This window comes from Tenrec ecaudatus, chromosome 5 (genome assembly GCF_050624435.1).
Source record: "Tenrec ecaudatus isolate mTenEca1 chromosome 5, mTenEca1.hap1, whole genome shotgun sequence".
Lineage (NCBI taxonomy): Eukaryota > Metazoa > Chordata > Mammalia > Afrosoricida > Tenrecidae > Tenrec > Tenrec ecaudatus.
Window position 1 is genome coordinate 44,440,286 of NC_134534.1, and position 19,080 is coordinate 44,459,365.

At 40.6% G+C, this 19,080-nt stretch overlaps 1 protein-coding gene across 2 annotated transcripts in view; it reads right to left on the reverse strand.

Moving 5' to 3' along the window:
- The window catches only part of TMEM67 (transmembrane protein 67), a 54,136-nt gene extending 46,239 nt beyond the window's left edge, over window positions 1-7,897 (reverse strand). For both annotated transcript variants that reach the window (XM_075549490.1, XM_075549489.1), the window contains exons 1-3: window positions 7,639-7,897; window positions 3,229-3,317; window positions 1,729-1,822 (exon numbers count right to left, since the gene is read on the reverse strand). In XM_075549490.1, coding sequence (XP_075405605.1) covers window positions 1,729-1,822; window positions 3,229-3,317; window positions 7,639-7,864 — 409 coding nt within the window. In that variant the 5' untranslated portion in view covers window positions 7,865-7,897. The remainder of the gene's footprint in view (window positions 1-1,728; window positions 1,823-3,228; window positions 3,318-7,638) is intronic.
- Window positions 7,898-19,080: the final 11,183 nt, after the last annotated feature.

A 19,080-nucleotide genomic window follows, 5' to 3' on the forward strand; every position in this document is an offset into this window, starting at 1 on the left:
ATAAAAGTCTGATCATGCCAGGAAGCAAATATTTTAAACTGCTGGTAAGTTTTGCTCTGCAACTTGGGAGGGCTCTTAAGTGCTTCTGGGAAAATTTAAAATGCATATAACCTATTAACATAAAATTTCATTTGTAGTTGCAGAAGTACTTGCACATTTGTACCGAAGGCTACACACTGAAGCATTATTTCTTCAAAAACTACTGGAATATTTTAAATAGGAAAACAGCTATGATATAGAAAATCTCTTTTTTTAGATTGAAGAGTCCTAGTACCAGAGTGGCTTAAGTGCCTGGATGCAAATTGAAAGGTCCTGGCTCACACCCACCACCTGCTCCAGGGGAGAAAGATGTAGCCGGCTGCTTCCACAAAGATGCTGAGCCTTGGGAACCTGATGGGTGGTTCTACTCTGTCCTAAAGGCAAGTATATCACTCACCTCAAGGGTAGGGCGTAGCTTTGTGTGTTGGTTTGGGTTTTAGATGAAAAAGAATGAAGTGTTAAATGTAACAGTATACTATTTGTTAGCTGGAAAACAAGTCACGCTACAGAACATTCATTTCATGGTTAAATTTTTTTTCTTTGTGAACGCTATAGATGTATTGTATGCATTTTTAAAAATCAGTTTTTCATCTTGTTCTTGAAGTAAAACAAGGTTGCTAACTGAAAGGCCAGCAGTCTGACCTACTAGCAGCTCCGCTTCAGAAGAGATCTGCTTTTGTAGAGATCACAACCTAGGAAACCATACGGGGCAACTCTACTGGCTATATGGCCACTCAGTATGTGCTGGAACCTGACTTGATAGCCCTCAACAACTAATTTACAGACTGGTACTAGCAGGGCGCACTCAGTGGTAGAAATTTTGCCTTCCATGAGGGAGACCCGGCTTGATTTCTGACCAAAAGCCAAAAGCCAGCCAAAGGCCACCAGCGCATGGACTGCCATCAATAGGAAGAGGGAAGGGCCAGGCAGCATTCATCTCTTCACGCATGGGTTCACCGTGAGTCGGGATAGGCTCAAAGGCAGCTAACAACACTGGGAAAGCAGACACTTTGCGCTGTTTAATCTTCCATCCATGAAGGGTGTATTTTCATTGACTAAGGCCTATCACTGTGTCCCTCGGTAGAATTAATTAATCTATCGCATGTCTACAGTTTATGAAGCCAAATTTTTATGAATGTTGTTGCTACTGGGGATAATTTCTTTTCTCCCCTCACATTTCCTAAAATGTTGCTGCTTGAAGACTGGAAGACTACTTCCTTAAAAACATAAATTTTATATCAAAGAATCATCACTCCTAATAATTTTTAGTGATTGTCTTGGATTTTCTAAATATAAAATGAAAGCACTTGCAAATAATGTTTTCATCTCTTCCTTTCCAGTGATTATACCACTCACTTCTTGCTCTGACATTATTAGGATTCTGACATCTAACAGAAATGCTCACCACTTTAACACAAGGCATCATGTTGGTTTTTGAGTTTAAACATGTTTTATCACATTAACACGTTGAGGAAATATTCATCTATTCCTCTATTGTTAAAAAATGTTTTAGTCAGTAGAGTTTTCCTCTTATTTCTCTATTTTTATTCTCTTCCCAATGCCTGTTGGTACCTTAAACATCATTCAATTTTGGTCAGCAATAATCACCAAACCGTTTCAACAAATGTCCTTATCAAAGGCAAACCAAAATGGAAGTCCAGCCCTAATATATAATAAACCACTTCTTACCTAAAATATGGCCAGTGGGACAGTGGCATTTTCCTTCTTCAGTTAAACCATGAGGGCAAGAAATACAGTTCCAACCGTCTTCAGTAACACCTTTCTAAATTAATTAAGAAAAACATTCTCTTCTTAGTGAACTCTAACTTTATAATGTAACTTCACAAAACCACAGACTATGCAATTTAGGGTAGACACAAATAAAGCATATATGAATACTCCCTGGGCAGTTAACCTGTGCTTTGATCTTAAATTAAGCTGGACAGTGTAACTTTTAAAAGACTACTTTTGGGTAACAGATTCTTCTTCATGATTTTCCATTCAAATAAATCTTTACTTTTTTACTTTCATCAATTTTTCTGTTTAAAATGATAAAATACACCATTCAAAAAGATTTAATTAACAATTAGCCAGTTAATAGTTTAGTTGTCTCTATTATTACTATTTTCATTTTAAAAAATCAAATACATTAGATTTCAAACATTAGTTTTTGGTTCAAAATGGGTGAAGTTTATGACATATACCTACAAATTTAAATATTAAATTAGGAAAATATGTTATTTTATCCACTGACATTTTAGAGTAATCAAATTCTCTGATTAAATATGGCAATATTTGAAATTGGACCTATTAGGGAAAGCCTGAAACAAAACATAATAAATATATTACAAGCATAGGGGTAGCCTTAAACAAAGATTTTGGCTGCAAAAACGAGGCCAGATCAAGAAATGTTTCTGTCTTGCACAGTATGTTTTAGGTAGAATTATCTCAAAACAATGATAGCACAGTGTCACTAAAAAAATAAACCTGGTTTGGTGCCATTCCACATTAAACCCGAAAGCTCACTGCCATGGGGTCAGTTCTGACTCACAGTGGCACTATGGGACAGACTACAACTGTGCCTACGGGTTTTCGAGACTAAATCTTTACAGGAGTGGAATGCTTCATCTTTCTCCATGAAGCGGCAGGTGGGTTTGAACTGCTGATCTTGTGGACAGCACACTTACCTACTATGCCATCAACAACAACCACATTTCATATCAGCAGCTTTGTATCACAAATAGGATCAAATTTTCCAAAAACAAATAAAAAAGATAGTACTAATTATATATTCAGACAACTAATAACTTTATTCAATGTTTGCTTATACAGTGGGAAAAAAAAAAAACATTCCTATGAAACCCAGAATTGGTGTACACAGGTTTCTATTTCCCTAATTAATTGGGCATTATTATATATAGTAACCTTTGATTTACTAATTTCCCAAGTTTACAATAGGAAACTAACCAACAGCAATAAAATTAAACTACGGATGCAATTGGTACTTGTCACATGTTGCTAACATCAATTATAATGGGAAATTAATAATCAGTAGGTAAAAGACATTACACTTATTCTGTACCGACTAAGTCAGTCTCCAACCAAAATGCTGACACAATGAAACTCTGTATAAAGACATTTACTTCTTTTGTTTAACAGTAAAGTAATTTTAAAATTAATATTTCATACCATGTTTTCTGGGCACTTTTTACAGGTAATGGTGGCTCCTCCATTATTAGAGATCATCTGAAATCCTGGTAAGCACACACATGAAGTTCCTAAAAGAAAAAGAGCCAATTGTGCCTTTGGTAAATAAAAATAAAACTCCATGATGGGGAATTTTTTTAAATTTCTTAAAATCTTGAGAAGCAGTATAGTGGCTAAGAGCAAGACTCTGGAACAATAGCGCCATGGTATAAATGCAGGAACATCCTCCTTAGGTTACAATCTTGGTTCTGCTGCTAGTAAGTCACTGAAGGTCTCAACTGGGAGAAAGATGCTTCCTACTCCCATAAAGTTATAGTTATTTAAAAAAAAAAGAGTTACAAACTTGGAAACCCACAAGTTCTATTGTCCTGTAGCTTCACTATGAGTCACGATTGACTTGATAGCAGTCAGTGACTAATTTCTCAGTGGATCAGTTTCTTCTTCGGTAAAGTGAAGATATTAACTACCTGCTTCATAGTTAGTATCAATGTATGGGACACACAGGAGATACACCCAAACCTCTATTATTGACTGTTATCCAACATCTTGCATTTAGGGTAATACTAATCTACTATCCGATCATTCTGTGCATTAACAATATATGAAGTATATTCATAAAAATTTTTTTAAAAATTGTATTAAAAGATTATTAGAATCAACATCTTGGATTGCATCTCAGTGATGACACACCTTTGCTGTTCATGTGTTTCTTATCACCTACCGTATATACTCATGTATAAGCTGAGTTTTTCAGTACAAAAAATGTTCTGAAAAACTGGGATTTGGCTTAGACATGGGTCAGTGGCATGAATGGATGTCATCTGGTCAAGCCCGACTAACAAAAGGAGGAAATCTCATGAAGCCTGACATAGAGTTAATAGCAAAGTGGGTTCGAGATGCATGGGAAGACATTCCAGAAGACATGATGCGACGTGCCTTCCAGAAATGTAGTATTAGTAATGCTATGGATGGCAGTGAAGACTGTGCCTTGTATGAAAATGACAGCAGGGATGGTGATGACGGCGATCTCAGTGAGGACAGCATCTATGATGACCTCACACCAGCTGAAGCTCTGCATTGGGATACAGATGATGATGAGGGATCCAGTTTTGAAGATTTTAACTCTACATTTTAGCTTGGTTGCTGATTGAGCTCAGGGTATCATTGTTGATACCTTATTGTTTTTGTTGAACCTAATTTCTACTTACTGTGCTGGCTTACTAATGTTAAATGACTTGCTGTCCTTTCATTTATGTTTTTTATTTAAAATAAATATTTAAATACATTACCCCACTGATATCTCAAATTTTAGTAATTTTATTTTCATTTGTTTTGATTACTGAAATTCACCAATAGTCTCTGCATTTTCTACCCTAGGCTTATACTCGAGTCAAACAATTTTTCTGGTTTCCCAGGTAATAATTAGGTACCTTGGCTTATACTCAGGTCAGCTTATATTCAAGAATATACGGTAAGTCTCAAACAATGGAGAGTTTATGACCGGTGTTAGCCCCATGATAAGAGCAACATAAAACCTATAGGAGGCATTTTCCATCTGCCTCAAAAATTAAAATACGCATGTTTGTGGGAAAAAGAAAAATTATTCCCCAGGTTATCCCCCCCATAATATATGCCAAACCTAAGGCAATGAACTATACGTTTGGAGGTCAACTGCTTAAAGGTTATCTGCCTGAAGGTTATCAGCCATCTAGAGCAATCAGACCCTATAGTCTGTCCCACCCTAAGTAGGGTCCACTCCCTTCTGATAAGGATAATGGACAGTTCTCCTGGAAAGCCCATAGACCACTCAGGGAGGACCATCCCTAAGTTGCCTTGTTACGTGTATGCCTTCTTGTCACATGTATACCCCTAGAGCCTCCCCTTCCTATTGCATGTATACCCCTAGCTCATGCCCCTCCTGTTATGCTTATGTCTATTGTACAACTCTTTTCTGTTACATATGTGGTTACCTGTAATTGGGAGGGCTTGCACGTCGCCTGAGTGTATGTAAGCCTTGATTGGAAATATATTCTCTCTCTGTGTGGACCTGGCTGCTGAAGTCGTGGCTGTCTGGGAGGTGAGCAATTGCATGCTTTATCTTGCCTGATGTCTCTTTAATTTTACCCTTCAATTACACAACCACCCCTTGGATCCATTTGATTGTGGAGGCTGGTACTCCACACGTTATTCAGGTTAACACACAGATTTACTATGAATATACAGATTTGCCTAGGAGATTGCAGATTCTAGGCTATGAATAGTAATATAGACGTTTCTTGTGGTAGAGGTGCTGAACCAACAAATCAAATTTAAAATAAACCTTGTTTTCCTTTCCGTATAAAAAAATAAAGACAATGGAATTTGAAGGCTCTTCATACATCTGGCAGTAACACACACCGAGGGTTTAGGTGACAATATTGCTGGCTATAGTGGTCAAGGTGTGTCAACTTGGCTGGGCCATAGTTCTTAGTGATTTTGCAGCAATATACTAATGTAATCTGCCAGTAATATAAAGATAAGTCATTCTGTATCTGTCAACTTATATGGTCATCCTTCATTTTGGCATAATGAGCTGGTCTTTGGAACCTAATCATGTTAGTAAGTTAAGAAGAGAATGTATTGTACTGGCAACCATCTTAAGTAAAAGTATAACTAAACTATTAAGCTACTGAACTATTATTAAACTATTAATGAACTGCTCTGGAAGCCTTGGTGTCAGATGTAGTAGGTTATGCACTGGGCTGCTAATAGCAAGTCAGCAGTTCAAAACCAGCAGCCAATTCAAAGGAGAAAGATGAGGCTTATTACTCCGGTAAAGAGTTTATAGTTTTAGAAATTCATACAGGCAGCTCTATGGTTCCTAAAGGGTTGCTACGAGTCAAAACTGAATAACTGACAGTGACTCTGTTTTTTGTGTGTTTTATGACATTCATTGAAGCCCCAGTGACATAGTGGATTGCTCATCCGGCTACTAACTGCAAAGTTAGCAGTTCAAACCCACCAGGCACTCCTTGGAGAAAGATGAGGCTTTCGGTTCCTGTAACTATTTACAGCCTCAACAACCCTACACAGGGTCACTGTGAGTAGAAATGGACTCAATGGCGGTGTTTGGTTTTGGGTTTGGCATGTCTTTCAAGCATATTCACTCAAGAATATTTGAGGGCATCATGAAGTTCATGAAAAAATTCCATTATCTTTTAATTCCATATTCCCACATACACAAACATTTCCCCTCAAACACACATTTCAATGAATTCAAATTTGGTTTGTCAAAATGGAACGCAATTTTTGGGAAAGTTACCGTGATTCTAAACAGTCATCCTTTCCTTGGTTTGGCTATGTCGTAAAAGATCACCATTATTCACCTTGCTGATTAGATAAGTGGCGCAGAATCTCTAGTAAGTTGTTATAAGTGGAAGCAGCACCCATAGGGGTCTAGAGAGTACAATGCATATGATTTCTGAATTTACACTTAGGAAATGCTGAAGAAAAAAAATGTAAAGATAAGCCTGCCAAAAGTACTGAATCTAAAAAAAAAAAAAGAAATGCTGAAATGCTTTCTCGCTCATATTGCATTGCTTGAGCTGCTGACTGATCCTGTTTTTAGGACCCAAAGTTGGAAGATTTGATCTAGGGTGACCAAGTAGGGGTTGTAACCATCTTAGAATTTAGAAGATGGTCGACTTACTCAAAGCTGTTTTGATGAGAAATGTTTCCGAATGATGAACATTTCACAGGGGAATATTTTCAGATTAATTCACAATGACTTCAAGGATAATTGAGTAATATTCCATCAGTACAAAGAGCTAAGCACTAAGGAAATTTTAAAACATTAGGGGCACACTACGTCCCCAGTATAGTGGACATGTACATCGAGACTGAAGGCAGAGACAGTTCTTCCACTTGCCAATTTAGATAAACACAGACAGCATTAGAACATGATCTGCACTTCAAGTTCCTTATCTGTAAAATGAGAAGATTGGATCTTACCAAAGTCAAGATGACTGGGATTTGAAGAGCAAGATCCAGGGCTTTCAAAGATGACAGGTGTTAACTTGCATTCCCTCCCCAAACCCTTCTAGTCGCCTGCTCTTCAGCATCTCGGATTACCTGGCTACAAAGCCGGCTCCCCTCTTCTGGCTGCTTCCCAGTTGTTGCCCAGACGACCCCGGGAGAGCAGCAGGCGACCTATGCCTAGAAATGAATTACCCCAATCAGGGGATAGTGGGCTCTGGGCCCCCCAACCTCATAAATCTACAAAACGGAATCCTCGGAAGACACCGCTCCCAGGGCACTGGAGGATGATGTTCCTGAAACACCCCTACAGCAGATGCAAAGGCCCACGCAGGCCGGGGCACTTCGTACGCCAGGCCCCGTCCCGGAGCGCCTCACCTCGGGCGTCCCGCCTCTGGTGGGCTCCACAGGGGACACAGGAGAGCGCGGAGATATCGAAGAACTGGTTCTGGCCGCACGATTCCGGCTGCAGGAAAGGCAAAGAGAAGGTCTGCGTACGTGCGACCCCGGGGAGAGCCAGCAGGAGTACCGCCGTCAGAGCCACTGCGGACAAAGCGGACCGGGCCGCCATCGCCGTCCCCGCCCAAGCGCGGCCCGTCGCCATGGCACCGACGCCGGCGGCTTCCCGGGACCCGGAGTCCCGTCAGCCTCTGCGGCGACTCCGCCAAGCTCATTGGACAGCTTCCGGCACCCCTGCTTTCGGGGCGGGGCCCGAGCTGCCTCGTTGCTAGGATACCGAGCCCGCGGGAACCTGGCTGGTCTGGCCATCTGTGAAGATAGAGGCAGATGCTATTTCAGTGTCTTCAAAAATCAGGCCCCGGATCTATTAGTGAGCTGTGAAATCAGTTTGTGGTGCCATAAAATTGAATTGTACAAACATATATTTTTTTAAATTAAGGAACTAGAACAGGAAAGAAATCATAAGTCATCGTGAGTTGAGCACCCTGGGTGGCAAATATTTCTCCAGATTAAGTTATTTTCAAGTAAAAGGAGAAATTCCAACAGTGCACTTATTACTATGTATGAAACCAAAGGAATATGACTAAAAGATACTTAAGATATCAAAAATGGATGGCAACTGAGCCCAAGGACTGAAAACTAAACTGCCAGAAGTTTTTCTATTTCCCTTGTTTTGAGCATATTGTGTATGAAAAATGAAACTGACCTCCCCTGTCCTCCCTACCTCCCAGGGACCACAGGTACCAAGCCTCACACCAATCTAATAACTCTTAGAGGTTGCAATTAAAAAATGGCCTTCAGGAGGGCCAGCTCCTGGACAGTCTTGAAGGCCAACAAACAGCCCCAAGATTTTTTATATATTTCCTCTTTATTTTAATTTTTTCTAATTCATGTACTATTTTCCTTTTTAAAAAAATCAGTTTGGGCTATGTCATAGTCGATGTACCTCTCTATATAGGATAGGCACAAGAGGCATGCCCGAGGAGAGAGCAGTCGGGACCTGGGAGGTGAGGGTGGTGGGGGAAGGCTGCGGTGAGCAGGCTGTGCCATGGACAGGGGAACAACTGGGGTGTTGGAGTCAATACAAGGAGACAGGGATCTGAGGTGCTAGGGTGGGGGTAGGAGTTGGGGTGGGGTGGGGGATGTTGGAGCAACAGCAAGCTAGCTAAGAGGAGCCACCAAGAGTCAGAAATAAGGGGAAAGTGCCAGTGGGGCAGGAGGAAGGTAAAAGGAAAGAGAGGAAGGACCTGGGAAGCAAAGCAATGGTTAGAGGTATAAACATAGTGGTGTACATAAGTAAATACATTAATCCACAAAAATAGAGGTAGTGGACCATGTACATATATTTATACAGCAATACACTGAGGTAGGGGATGGACTGTGGGCCTTTGCTCATACCCTCCCTCAATATAAGAACACTTTGTTCTAAACAATCGGCAGTCTGAGATGTTCACACACACACACACACACACACACAACACAATCGCTGAAAACAAAATGGTTGCCTAAGCAAATGTGGTGAAGAAGGCGGATGGCGCCTGGCTATTAAAAGATACAATGACTGGGGTCTTAAAGGCTTGACGTTACACAAGCCACCTTTCAGCAGTGAAGCAACAAGTCCACATGGAAGAAGCATACCACCAGTGCGATCATAAGAAGTCATAGGGACTGGGTAATAGACATCAGCAGACACATAACAAACAAAATCATATTGTTGAGAACGAGAGGAGCTGGAGCAGAGATCTAAAGCCCATGTGTAGACAGTGGAACAATCTCCCCACAGAGGGGCCACAAGGAAGGGATGAGTCACCAGGGTGCAGAAAAGCATCAATGAAACACTATATTCCTTTGGTTCCTTGAGGCTTCCTCACCTCCACTACCATGACCCCAGTGCGGCTTCCCAATTCAGACTAGACGGGAACATGTACACAGGTATAGAAAGGGACAGGAGCTCACCACACACAGAATCCAGGAACATGAGTGGGAATAGTGATACCAGAAGGATAGGAGGAAGAAGGGAAGAGGAAGGGAGAAATTATCAACACATAACCATACACCCCTCTCCAGGGGGAAGAACAAGAGAAAGCATGGGGGAAGGGAGACAGCGGTCGTGTGAGATATGAAAATAATAATGTACAATCAGTGCTACAAGTGGGGGAGGAAGAGCTGATACCAAGGGCTCAATAGAAAGTAAATGTCTAGAAAAGAAAAAATGTCTAGAAAAGAATGAGGGCATACATATGTTGCATATGTATGTACATATGTACAAACATGCCTGATTCAATTGATGTATGGCTTGTGATAAGCGTTGTACGAGCTCCTGATAAAATGATTTTTTTAATGGCTTTGATGAGGAGCTAATGCTAGGGGCTTAGGTGGAAAGCAATGTTTTGAGAAGGATGAGGGCAACAAATGTACAAATGTGCTTTACACAATGGATGTATGTATGGATTGTGATAAGAGTTGTATGAGTCCGTAATAAAATGTTTATATATATATATATATATATATATATATATATATATATATATATAGCAAAAGAATTGGAGGTTGAATATGGAAGACTGAAGAAGAATCTAACATTTTAATTGAAGTGCTGGAGAAGAATTCTAAAAGTGCTATCCATGGATTGACAGAAGAACAAATAAATCTGTCTTGGAAGAAATACTGCCAGAATGCTCCTTAGAGGCAAGGATGGCCAGACTTAATTTTTAATACCTTGGACTTATTGTCAGAAGAGACCATCCCTGAAGAAGGACATTACCATGCTTGCTAAAGTAGAGGGGTGGTGACAAAGAAGAAGGCCCTCAACGAGGTGGAGTGACAACTGTCTGTAACAATGAGCTCAAACAGAAGAACAATGGTGAAGATGGAGCAGGGCTGGTACTCCATCACTCTTGCAGGGAGTGTCTGTGTGTCCCACCACCAGCGAGCTATTTCTTTCCTTCTTCTTTCCAAATGAGGTCATCAAGCTGTGACCTGATTGACAGGCTAGACTCCACTCCTTCCCAAGTTGACACCAGATTATGTTACTACACACTTTCAGAGCCAGTTTATGGGTCACACACTTACAAAACACATTTCTTTATATTAAACCTTTTGGGTTTTGTTGATTATTGATGTTCATCTCTCCCTCCATTTATGTAAAAAACATCACTCTGGCCTCCCTTATTTGTCAATAGACAAAACAAAGGCCAGATTGATTTGAGGAATTCTAAGTTTATTCCTATAAGTGTTGGCAGAAGGAAACAGATTTCTACTTCTGAACTGTTTCAGAACTTAGTCCCAATCCAGCAAGTTATGTACCTTAAGATTGACAAGAAACAGGTTTTGCAGTAATCCCAGGAGGTAATTAATAGATTTGTAAAATGATCAAAGGACAAAAGGGAGCAAGGAAACAGTTTACATTTCTACAAGGGATTATCAGACTATTGATTAATGTCTTCATTATTCCAGTGGGTGTCAGTCTGGTACCCACTAAGGTTTCAGTCTCCATGCTTACCTAAATGGCCCTGCATCCCCTTTTCCTGAAACCTTGACTAACTGATTTAAAAGAAATTTTTACTATTGAGGTGGGAGGGGGGTGGTGTGTTATATCCTGGGTCCCTTTTATCACACTAAATCTCAGCAAACTATTTTAACTTTCTTTGTTTTTTTGGTTACATTTCTAGTATTTAATTTATAGCAGGCTTACTCTTACATGCCCACCCCCACCCCATCATGATCAAGGTCATCAGGATATGATTCATGACCATGGGACCCTAACACACCAATTTTAATGAAAGGCACACCAGGTAAATTCCTACACTAACTACGGCAGTAATGGTAATTCGCTCTGATTCACTACCTCCGGGCAAGGCCATTCATACTGCTGGTAGAAGGGTCCGAATTCAATGAAGACCAAAGCTACTTGTAGACTCCAAATCAATTTCTAGTCTTCACTGTCATTTCAGCCATCTTGAAAATACAAACTCTAATACTGGTCAAAAGTAGGGTGAATTAACCTGGGTGGGGAAAGGTTTTCAGTGGTGTTCTCAAAATCATAATCATGGTATCAGAATGTTTACAATGTATACTCTCCAGAGCTAGTCATAATGATGTCTCTATTGATGGAGTACATCTTTCGAGGCTGGAGCTGGTGATGAATTAGCACCAAGGCTTGCCCTTTAGACATAGCTTGTGTAAATGAAAGCTTAGTGGTTATCTAGGAGGTGTTAGATAAAGAGCTAACAGTTTATAACATTTTTTCTTCAAATCTGTTTCTATCCCCTTATTATGCAAGAAATATTTCTTAAGGCCATTACTCCGGTGTTTCACACCAATGTGTGTTAAGATCCCCCTTTGGGGGCATGCCTTCCTCCCACAGCTGGGCTTCATTACAGAGAAAACATTCCTTTCGTTATTTATGGCTCCTAGCAATCAACAGACCCAGATAACTGGAACTTGCCAGGGGAACAAACATTTCATTCCAGGCAGGCCATTGGATAAAAAGAACAGTCTAAATTTAATCATACAGTTTTGGTCAAAAAGCTTTACGGTTTCCTCCTTCAGAACCCCTAAATTATTGGCCTTCCATTTACACACTCAGTCTTTCCAAAGGATTTCCTACATTTCTCAGAACTGGCCTCTCTTTGCATATTGTGAAAACCAACCTTACTGTGAACACTAACCTTGCTCCACTTCTTTACTTCTCCCCCCGGGATTTCTGTTCTTTTTTTAGTCAGCAGAAAGGGCGAGTTTAACATAGGGCTTCCTTACGGTTTCTCTCATCCCCCTTCTTTCTACTTTCCCTCCTCCCCTTGCCCAGCCCGTGATAACCTCTAATCTCTCTGTCTCTGTGGCTTTGCCTATTTCAGACATTTCATGTAAGCAGGATCATCTAATATTGGTTCTTCAATTAAGAAAGATTTCAAGGGCATCCAGGCAGTGGTGTACTTACTTTTTAAGGAAATAGCAAATTGATTTCAACAAAGGCTGCACCATTTGACATTTCCACCACTAAAGCATGGGGGTGCCAATTTCGCCGGTTGCTCACCACGTGTTATTTTCAGGTTGCTGTCAGTTACATGTTGGGCTGCTAACAACAAGGTCGGCAGTTCAAAACCACCAGTCCTTCTTCTGAGGAAGAGAAACAGGCATCCTATTCCTTTAAAGTTACAGCCTCAGAAACCCACACATGGGGCAGGTCTACCCTATCGTAAAGGACCATTATGAATCTGAATAGATTCAATGGCTGTGATTGGCTGAGTGTCTTTGCTTATGTTTATTGGCCATTTTTCTATCTTCTTTGGTCCATTTTTATTTGGTTTTACTCTTCTTTCTGAGCATCATTTGTCAACCATTCTACTGAAATGTTCATTTCTGTTATTCTAATTTTAATTTGTCAGTTCCTTTTGTGATTACAATTTAAAGTATCCTATTATTCTTTCATGCATGAAATTTTTTGAGGTCAGTACTTATAGTGTTTCAAAGTTTCCTTCAGCCTGCAACATGTTTTTTCAAAATTATGTTTTGTATTAATAGTTTTTCTCATAAATCTGATGACCTTTTGTGATCTCCTCCCATATTGGAGTGGTGCTCCTAGTTGTCTGGAAGCTATGCAAGTGCAGGCAGGGCTCATTGACTGGGTTACAATGTGCAGGCTGGTTTGTGTGAGCAGTCTCAAAGAAGATTCTTCATGTTAACGTTCTTCTTTGGTGAGTATCCACTTCCCCAGGGTGGGAGAAAATCTCCCTGCAGAATTTAAATCTAGCTTCCCAGTTTAGTCGGGAAGAAGGCAATGGGTTTCATCCAGTTTCATCATTCACTTCAGGCTTTTTCTTTTCAATGTACCATGCCTGTTTTCACCTGTCCCTGCCTCCTGGAGGACAATCATTCAGTGTGCTGTGGGGTATGAGAGCGACCGTGTTGATACAGGAAGGAAGGAAAGAGTTCTGTGCTTCCTAAATTTGTAGGTACATGCAAATCGATGATAGTGAGAGGCTACAGGAATAAGTCAGACTACGCTAAAGATTACCGTTCACGTTAAAAATGGGTCTTTCCGCTAGAAAACAAATGAACTCGTTTAGGAAAAGCCTTTCTTCTCTGACCAGGCCAGGTCTTCCTAGAAAATACTTTCACAGTACAGGATACCTCTTTTATAGAACACAATCTTGTTGTCAGGCCCCTGGTGGCACAATGGGTTAAGCATTGGGTCACTCGCTGCAAGAGCAATGGTTCAAACCCACCAACTACTCCACAGGAGAAAGATACGGCTGCCTGCTTCCATCGATTCAGTCTCAGAAACCTTAAACAGTTCTACTCTGCCCTACAGGGCTGCTCTGAGTGGCAATGGACTCAATGGCAGTGGGTAAGTATCCCTAGTGTACTCAGGTCTAGCTGAGAAACCCATTAGTTTTTCCTTTCATCTGCTGGAGGAAGACCTGCTGGATCTTCTTGGGAGCCAAGGTCACGTTCATTTTACCACCTGGTGATGTACATAACATGTTGTAAATGCTTAATTCATATCTGTGAAAAGGAAATAAATTAAAACTTTACTTTTTCCCTGATTCTGCAGTTATTGCCATCTTCCAAACTAAAGGCAGTTCAATGTTTTCTTCCTTCATCTCATCCCTGGGAACAGGGCCACAATGTCCTAAAGGACAGAATTTCTTTTCTTTTCTTTCTTTCTTCTTTTTTTGTCTACATGACATGGTATTTTAAATTTTACATTTTTGCATCCCCTCTTAGATTCTCAGTCCTTGGAGTTGGCTTTTTTGGTTTGTAGGTGTTCCTCTTCCTTCTTCCATTGAGTGCGCAGACCAGGCACTGAAGGGCAGCCAAAAGAAAGCAACCCCGTGCAGAAGGAGACGTCCTCTTGCATATCGCGTCCTGAGCAGTTGGTTGTCAGTTTTAAGCCAGGGTGAGGAAGGAAAGGGAACCTGGTACCGAGAATGACAAATTAACCAGCAAAACAAACCCCTAAGTTAGGAAATAGGACTATAAAAAGAAAAACAAAACAAACAAACAAAAAAGAAAAACCTACCAGGCAGGTAGGGTACTCAGACTTCCTTCCTGAGCTGCCTATCAAGTTTACTAAAACTTTTCAAGCTTTGTAGTGAATCTCTGTACTTTTATGTCCAGTAAAATTTTCCTATGCTTTGCTGCATGCTGTGTCGCTTGGCAGAATTCTCCCACGAAAATTGGAATAGAGTCAGCCTGAGACCCACCATAACAAGTTCACTAGACATTAGAGTTAGGGATCAAAGCTTTAATAGCAAAACAGAATCCTTTTTTGCATGTCTCTTTTATTAAAATATAACAATGAGAGTGTTTAGGATCTAAGTCTCCATCTTTTGTACTAGGAAGTCTACACTCATGTTTAATACAGGTAAAAAATTATCCATGTTGGAATGTTGGCCTTCCTCTTCAATTCTTTAAAAAAAATCATTTTATTGGGGGCTCGTACAACTCTTCTGACAATCTATCCATCCATCCATTGTGTCAAGCACATTTGTACATATGTTGCTATCATTGTTCTCAAAACATTTGCTTTCTACTTGAGCCCTTGGTATCAGCTCATTTTCCCCCTCCCTCCCTACTCCCCCCTCATCCATGAACCCTTGATAATTTATAAATTATTATTATTTTGTCATGTCTTATACTGTCCAATATCTCCCTTCACCCACTTCTCCGCTGTCCTTCCCCATGAAGGAGGCTATATGTAGATCCTTGTAATCTGTTCCCCCTTTCTCCCTCACCTTCCCTTCACCCACACCACTCTTTTGATGATTCTGTAAAGTCTCTTGAATCTGAATTCTGTCATACACCAGGCTCTTTCCCTTGATCAGACTTCTAAACTGTGTTTTTGTGAATACTAGGGGCTGTATAGATGTCTACGATGACCACTGCATTGGGACAAATTGGAAAAGAGCATGCAAGGCATATGTAAGATTGTTTAATATGTTCCATGCTTGGCACTTCTCTACATACCTCAGTGCAGGGGTGCTCAATATGTCGATCTCGATCTACTAGTCCGTCGCAAATGTAGTGTAGGTAGATCGCAAGGCATTAAAAAAACAGACTTAAGCCTATCATCAATCCCCTCAATTAATATACAACACAGCCAACCAGATGCAGTCTTAGGTGTCAAATGCATGTGCAAACAAATGCGCTAAGTGCAGCAAAACTGACAAGCAAAGTTATCATCAATTTTTAGACCTTTTTTTTCCCTCTTAAACCTAAGAAAGGGTATAAGTGAGTCTGGGAGCTGGACCAAGTTAGAAGACAAAAACGTAGCACTTTCATACGGAATGGGGGATTTTGACGCTACAAGCCGACATTCAGCTCAAGTCCAGAGCGCAGGAACAGTTCTGGAACGTACTCACAGAGGGAAAGTACCCAAACATGAGAACATGTGCTGCCTCCTTGACTGCATTATTTGGCTCTACTTATTTATGTGAGTCAGGCTTCTCCCACATAAAGATCATTAAGTCCAAGTACTGTTCCACCATGACTGATAATCATTCGGAAGTGTGCTTGAGGCTGGCTGTCAGCAGCTACTGTCCCTGGCTCATTCCGTTCAGTGCAAGTCATCAGAGTAAACTCAGATCATGACAAAAAATGTACAAAGTTAATTGTGTTGTGCAATATGGACTCATGCGGTTATGCAAGGTACATAAACATACATTGTACATATAAAGAATTTTCCATGCATTTACGAATAAATGTATTCAATAAATAAACATGTTTTCCAGTTTTGTAGATCATTTTGACTTGATCATTTTATAAGTAGCTTGCATGCTGAAAAAGTGTGAGCACTCCTGCCTTAGTGTTTCACATACATAGCTCATTTTATGTTTTAACAACCTTATTATTAACATCTTCATTTGGTATATGAATAGAGGTTCAAGAATTTCAGTGATACAGCTAGCCAGTAGTTCTATTCAGTTTTGAACTATGAAATTCTGATTCCTAAGTCAGCATTCTTGATCTCTAAGTTTTGTTTGTTTTTTTAATCATTTTATTGGGGGCTCGTACAACTCTTATCACAATCCATACATACATCCATTGTGTCAATCACATTTTTATATTTTTTTGCTGTCTTGATTCTCAAAACCTTTCCTTTCTGCTTGAGCCCTTGGTATCAGCTCCTCATTTCCCCCCTCCCTCTCTGCACTCCCATCCCTCATGAACTCTTGATAATTTACAAATTATTATTTTGTCAAATCTTACACTGTCCAATGTCTCCCTTTACCCACTTTTCTGTTGTCCATCCCCAGAGAGGAGGTTATATGTAGATCCTTGTAATTGGTTCCCCCTGATCTCTTAAGTTTTTCCGGAATTGTATGTTAGGAATTGCATAACTGCTTTACAATTAACCCGCACAATGGCCCTTTATAATGAGCATTATTTCATTTTTCACATGGAGAAATCTAAGGATAAGGAATTTGTGATGTAGCTGGGATTTATAGGCCAGGAAAATGCTTGTCTGTCTGATCTGAATCTTGGGATGCTGCTACTAATGTTTCTTCTCATAAGTTGTTCAATTGTTAGATTTCTGAGATGGGTTTTCCTGGTTCTTCCTTCTCAGTGCTGACAGAAGTCATGTTGCTGAAGCACTTTTGTAATCCAAGTAACTTTTATGAGGGAAAGGGAATTTTCGAGTGATAATCTCAGATAGGTAGCACATGCTATCTCTGGAAAGTGTGTAAGGCCACCTGACAGGGGCCTGGGGAGAGTTTTCAAGGGAAAATGGCTGCTTCATGAGCGCTCAAAAAGCCATGTGGTTAAACGAGTGCCAGAAGCATAAAGGGAAGAAGTCCTGTCCTCCAACCTGAAAGAGAGGCTGCCTTCAGTCTGTGCTTTTTATCCGCTCCTATCCCCATGTGTGTGTGTGTGTGGAGGGGGGGAGGGTGAGAGGGTGGGGGGGGGCGGGTGTGGTTGAGGGTATTGGCAGATCTTAGAGGCTGAGTTTTGGCGCATGTGTGACTTATGTTACCGGTGCCTAGGGTGCATGTCCCCATAGGTTTCTAATGCGCGCTTGATATCTTTCAAACCCCATTCTTGTGGCACGGCCAGATAATTTTCATTTAGTGTAGGCATTCGGTGGAAATAACTCCCTGTATTCATAATCTTTCTGTCAAAATTATTTAGTATTGAATTAGTATTTATACTATGGAGCTATGAGGGGGGAGTACCCAAAATAAACCAGATTTTTTTCAAAGCCATGTTTTTTTTAACAAAGCAACCTATCACCTCCAAAGTACTCTCCATTACATTTAATACATATGTCAAATCTGTGATTCCATTCTTGGAAACATTTTTCAAAACTCATCTGGCTTGCTCATAGCACCTCCCTCGTTTTTTTCTTCACCTCTTCTAAGTCATCAAATCGCTGTCCTTTCACGCCCCTCTTCATTCGTGGAAACAAAAAGAAGTCGCACAGAGCGAGGTCAAGTGAGTCAGGTGCATGGGGTAAGAAAGGCATGCTGTTTTTTGCAGAAAACTGGTACACTGAGATGGCTGTATGAGCAGGTGCATTGTCGAGTTGGAAAAACCAGTCCCCCATCTGCCACAAATCAGGTCTTTTTGTTGCACACTGTTATGCAATCTTTTCAGAACCTCTAAATAGAAAGCTTGCTTCACAATCTGACCTGGTGGAATGAACTCCAATGGCACTAAGAGTTGACATTTTCATCCCTTTGAGAAGTTGACAGACATCCAGAATGAGGTTTGCCATCAATTCATCCTTTTTGAAATGAGAAGACCACTGCTCCACTTTTTTCCCATAGCGCTGTCCTTGTAAGCTGTGTTCCACATCACAACAGTCTCTGCGGCATTTTTCCTGAGCAGGAAACAACATTTCACAGCTGCATGCTGTTCTCTTAAGTCAGTCCTCCCAAAACATGAGGTTTGAGCAAAACTGCTTTCATGAAAAAATTCGTTATGACCATAGAGACCCTTTCCAGGCAATACCACTGGGTGAACGCACTCAGAACATGTTGCTTGATGCTTGTCTAGTAGGGGAAATGTGCATACTAAGAAAGCTCTGCCCCGAGTTTTTTCCCCATTTTGGGGGGGTACCCCCTCATATGTACTCAATGCATGCTTAAAGGGAGTCAGCTCCAGTGGGAAGACTCTTTCTCCCAGTGTGAGAGAGTAGTGGTTCAAGTCCTGACTTTTATGTTATGCTAGCAAAGTGACCTTAGACAAGTTGCGCAATCCTCTGTGCCTCAGTTCCCTTTTATCTGTAAATTATGAAAATCGTACCTACTTTAAGAGGTAGTTTTAAGAATAAAAGCATGCACAGGACCTTGTACATAATAAACCTTAAAGCCGTTAACTTTTAAGATCAGTTTTCTGAGCCTGCAAGGCACGGAC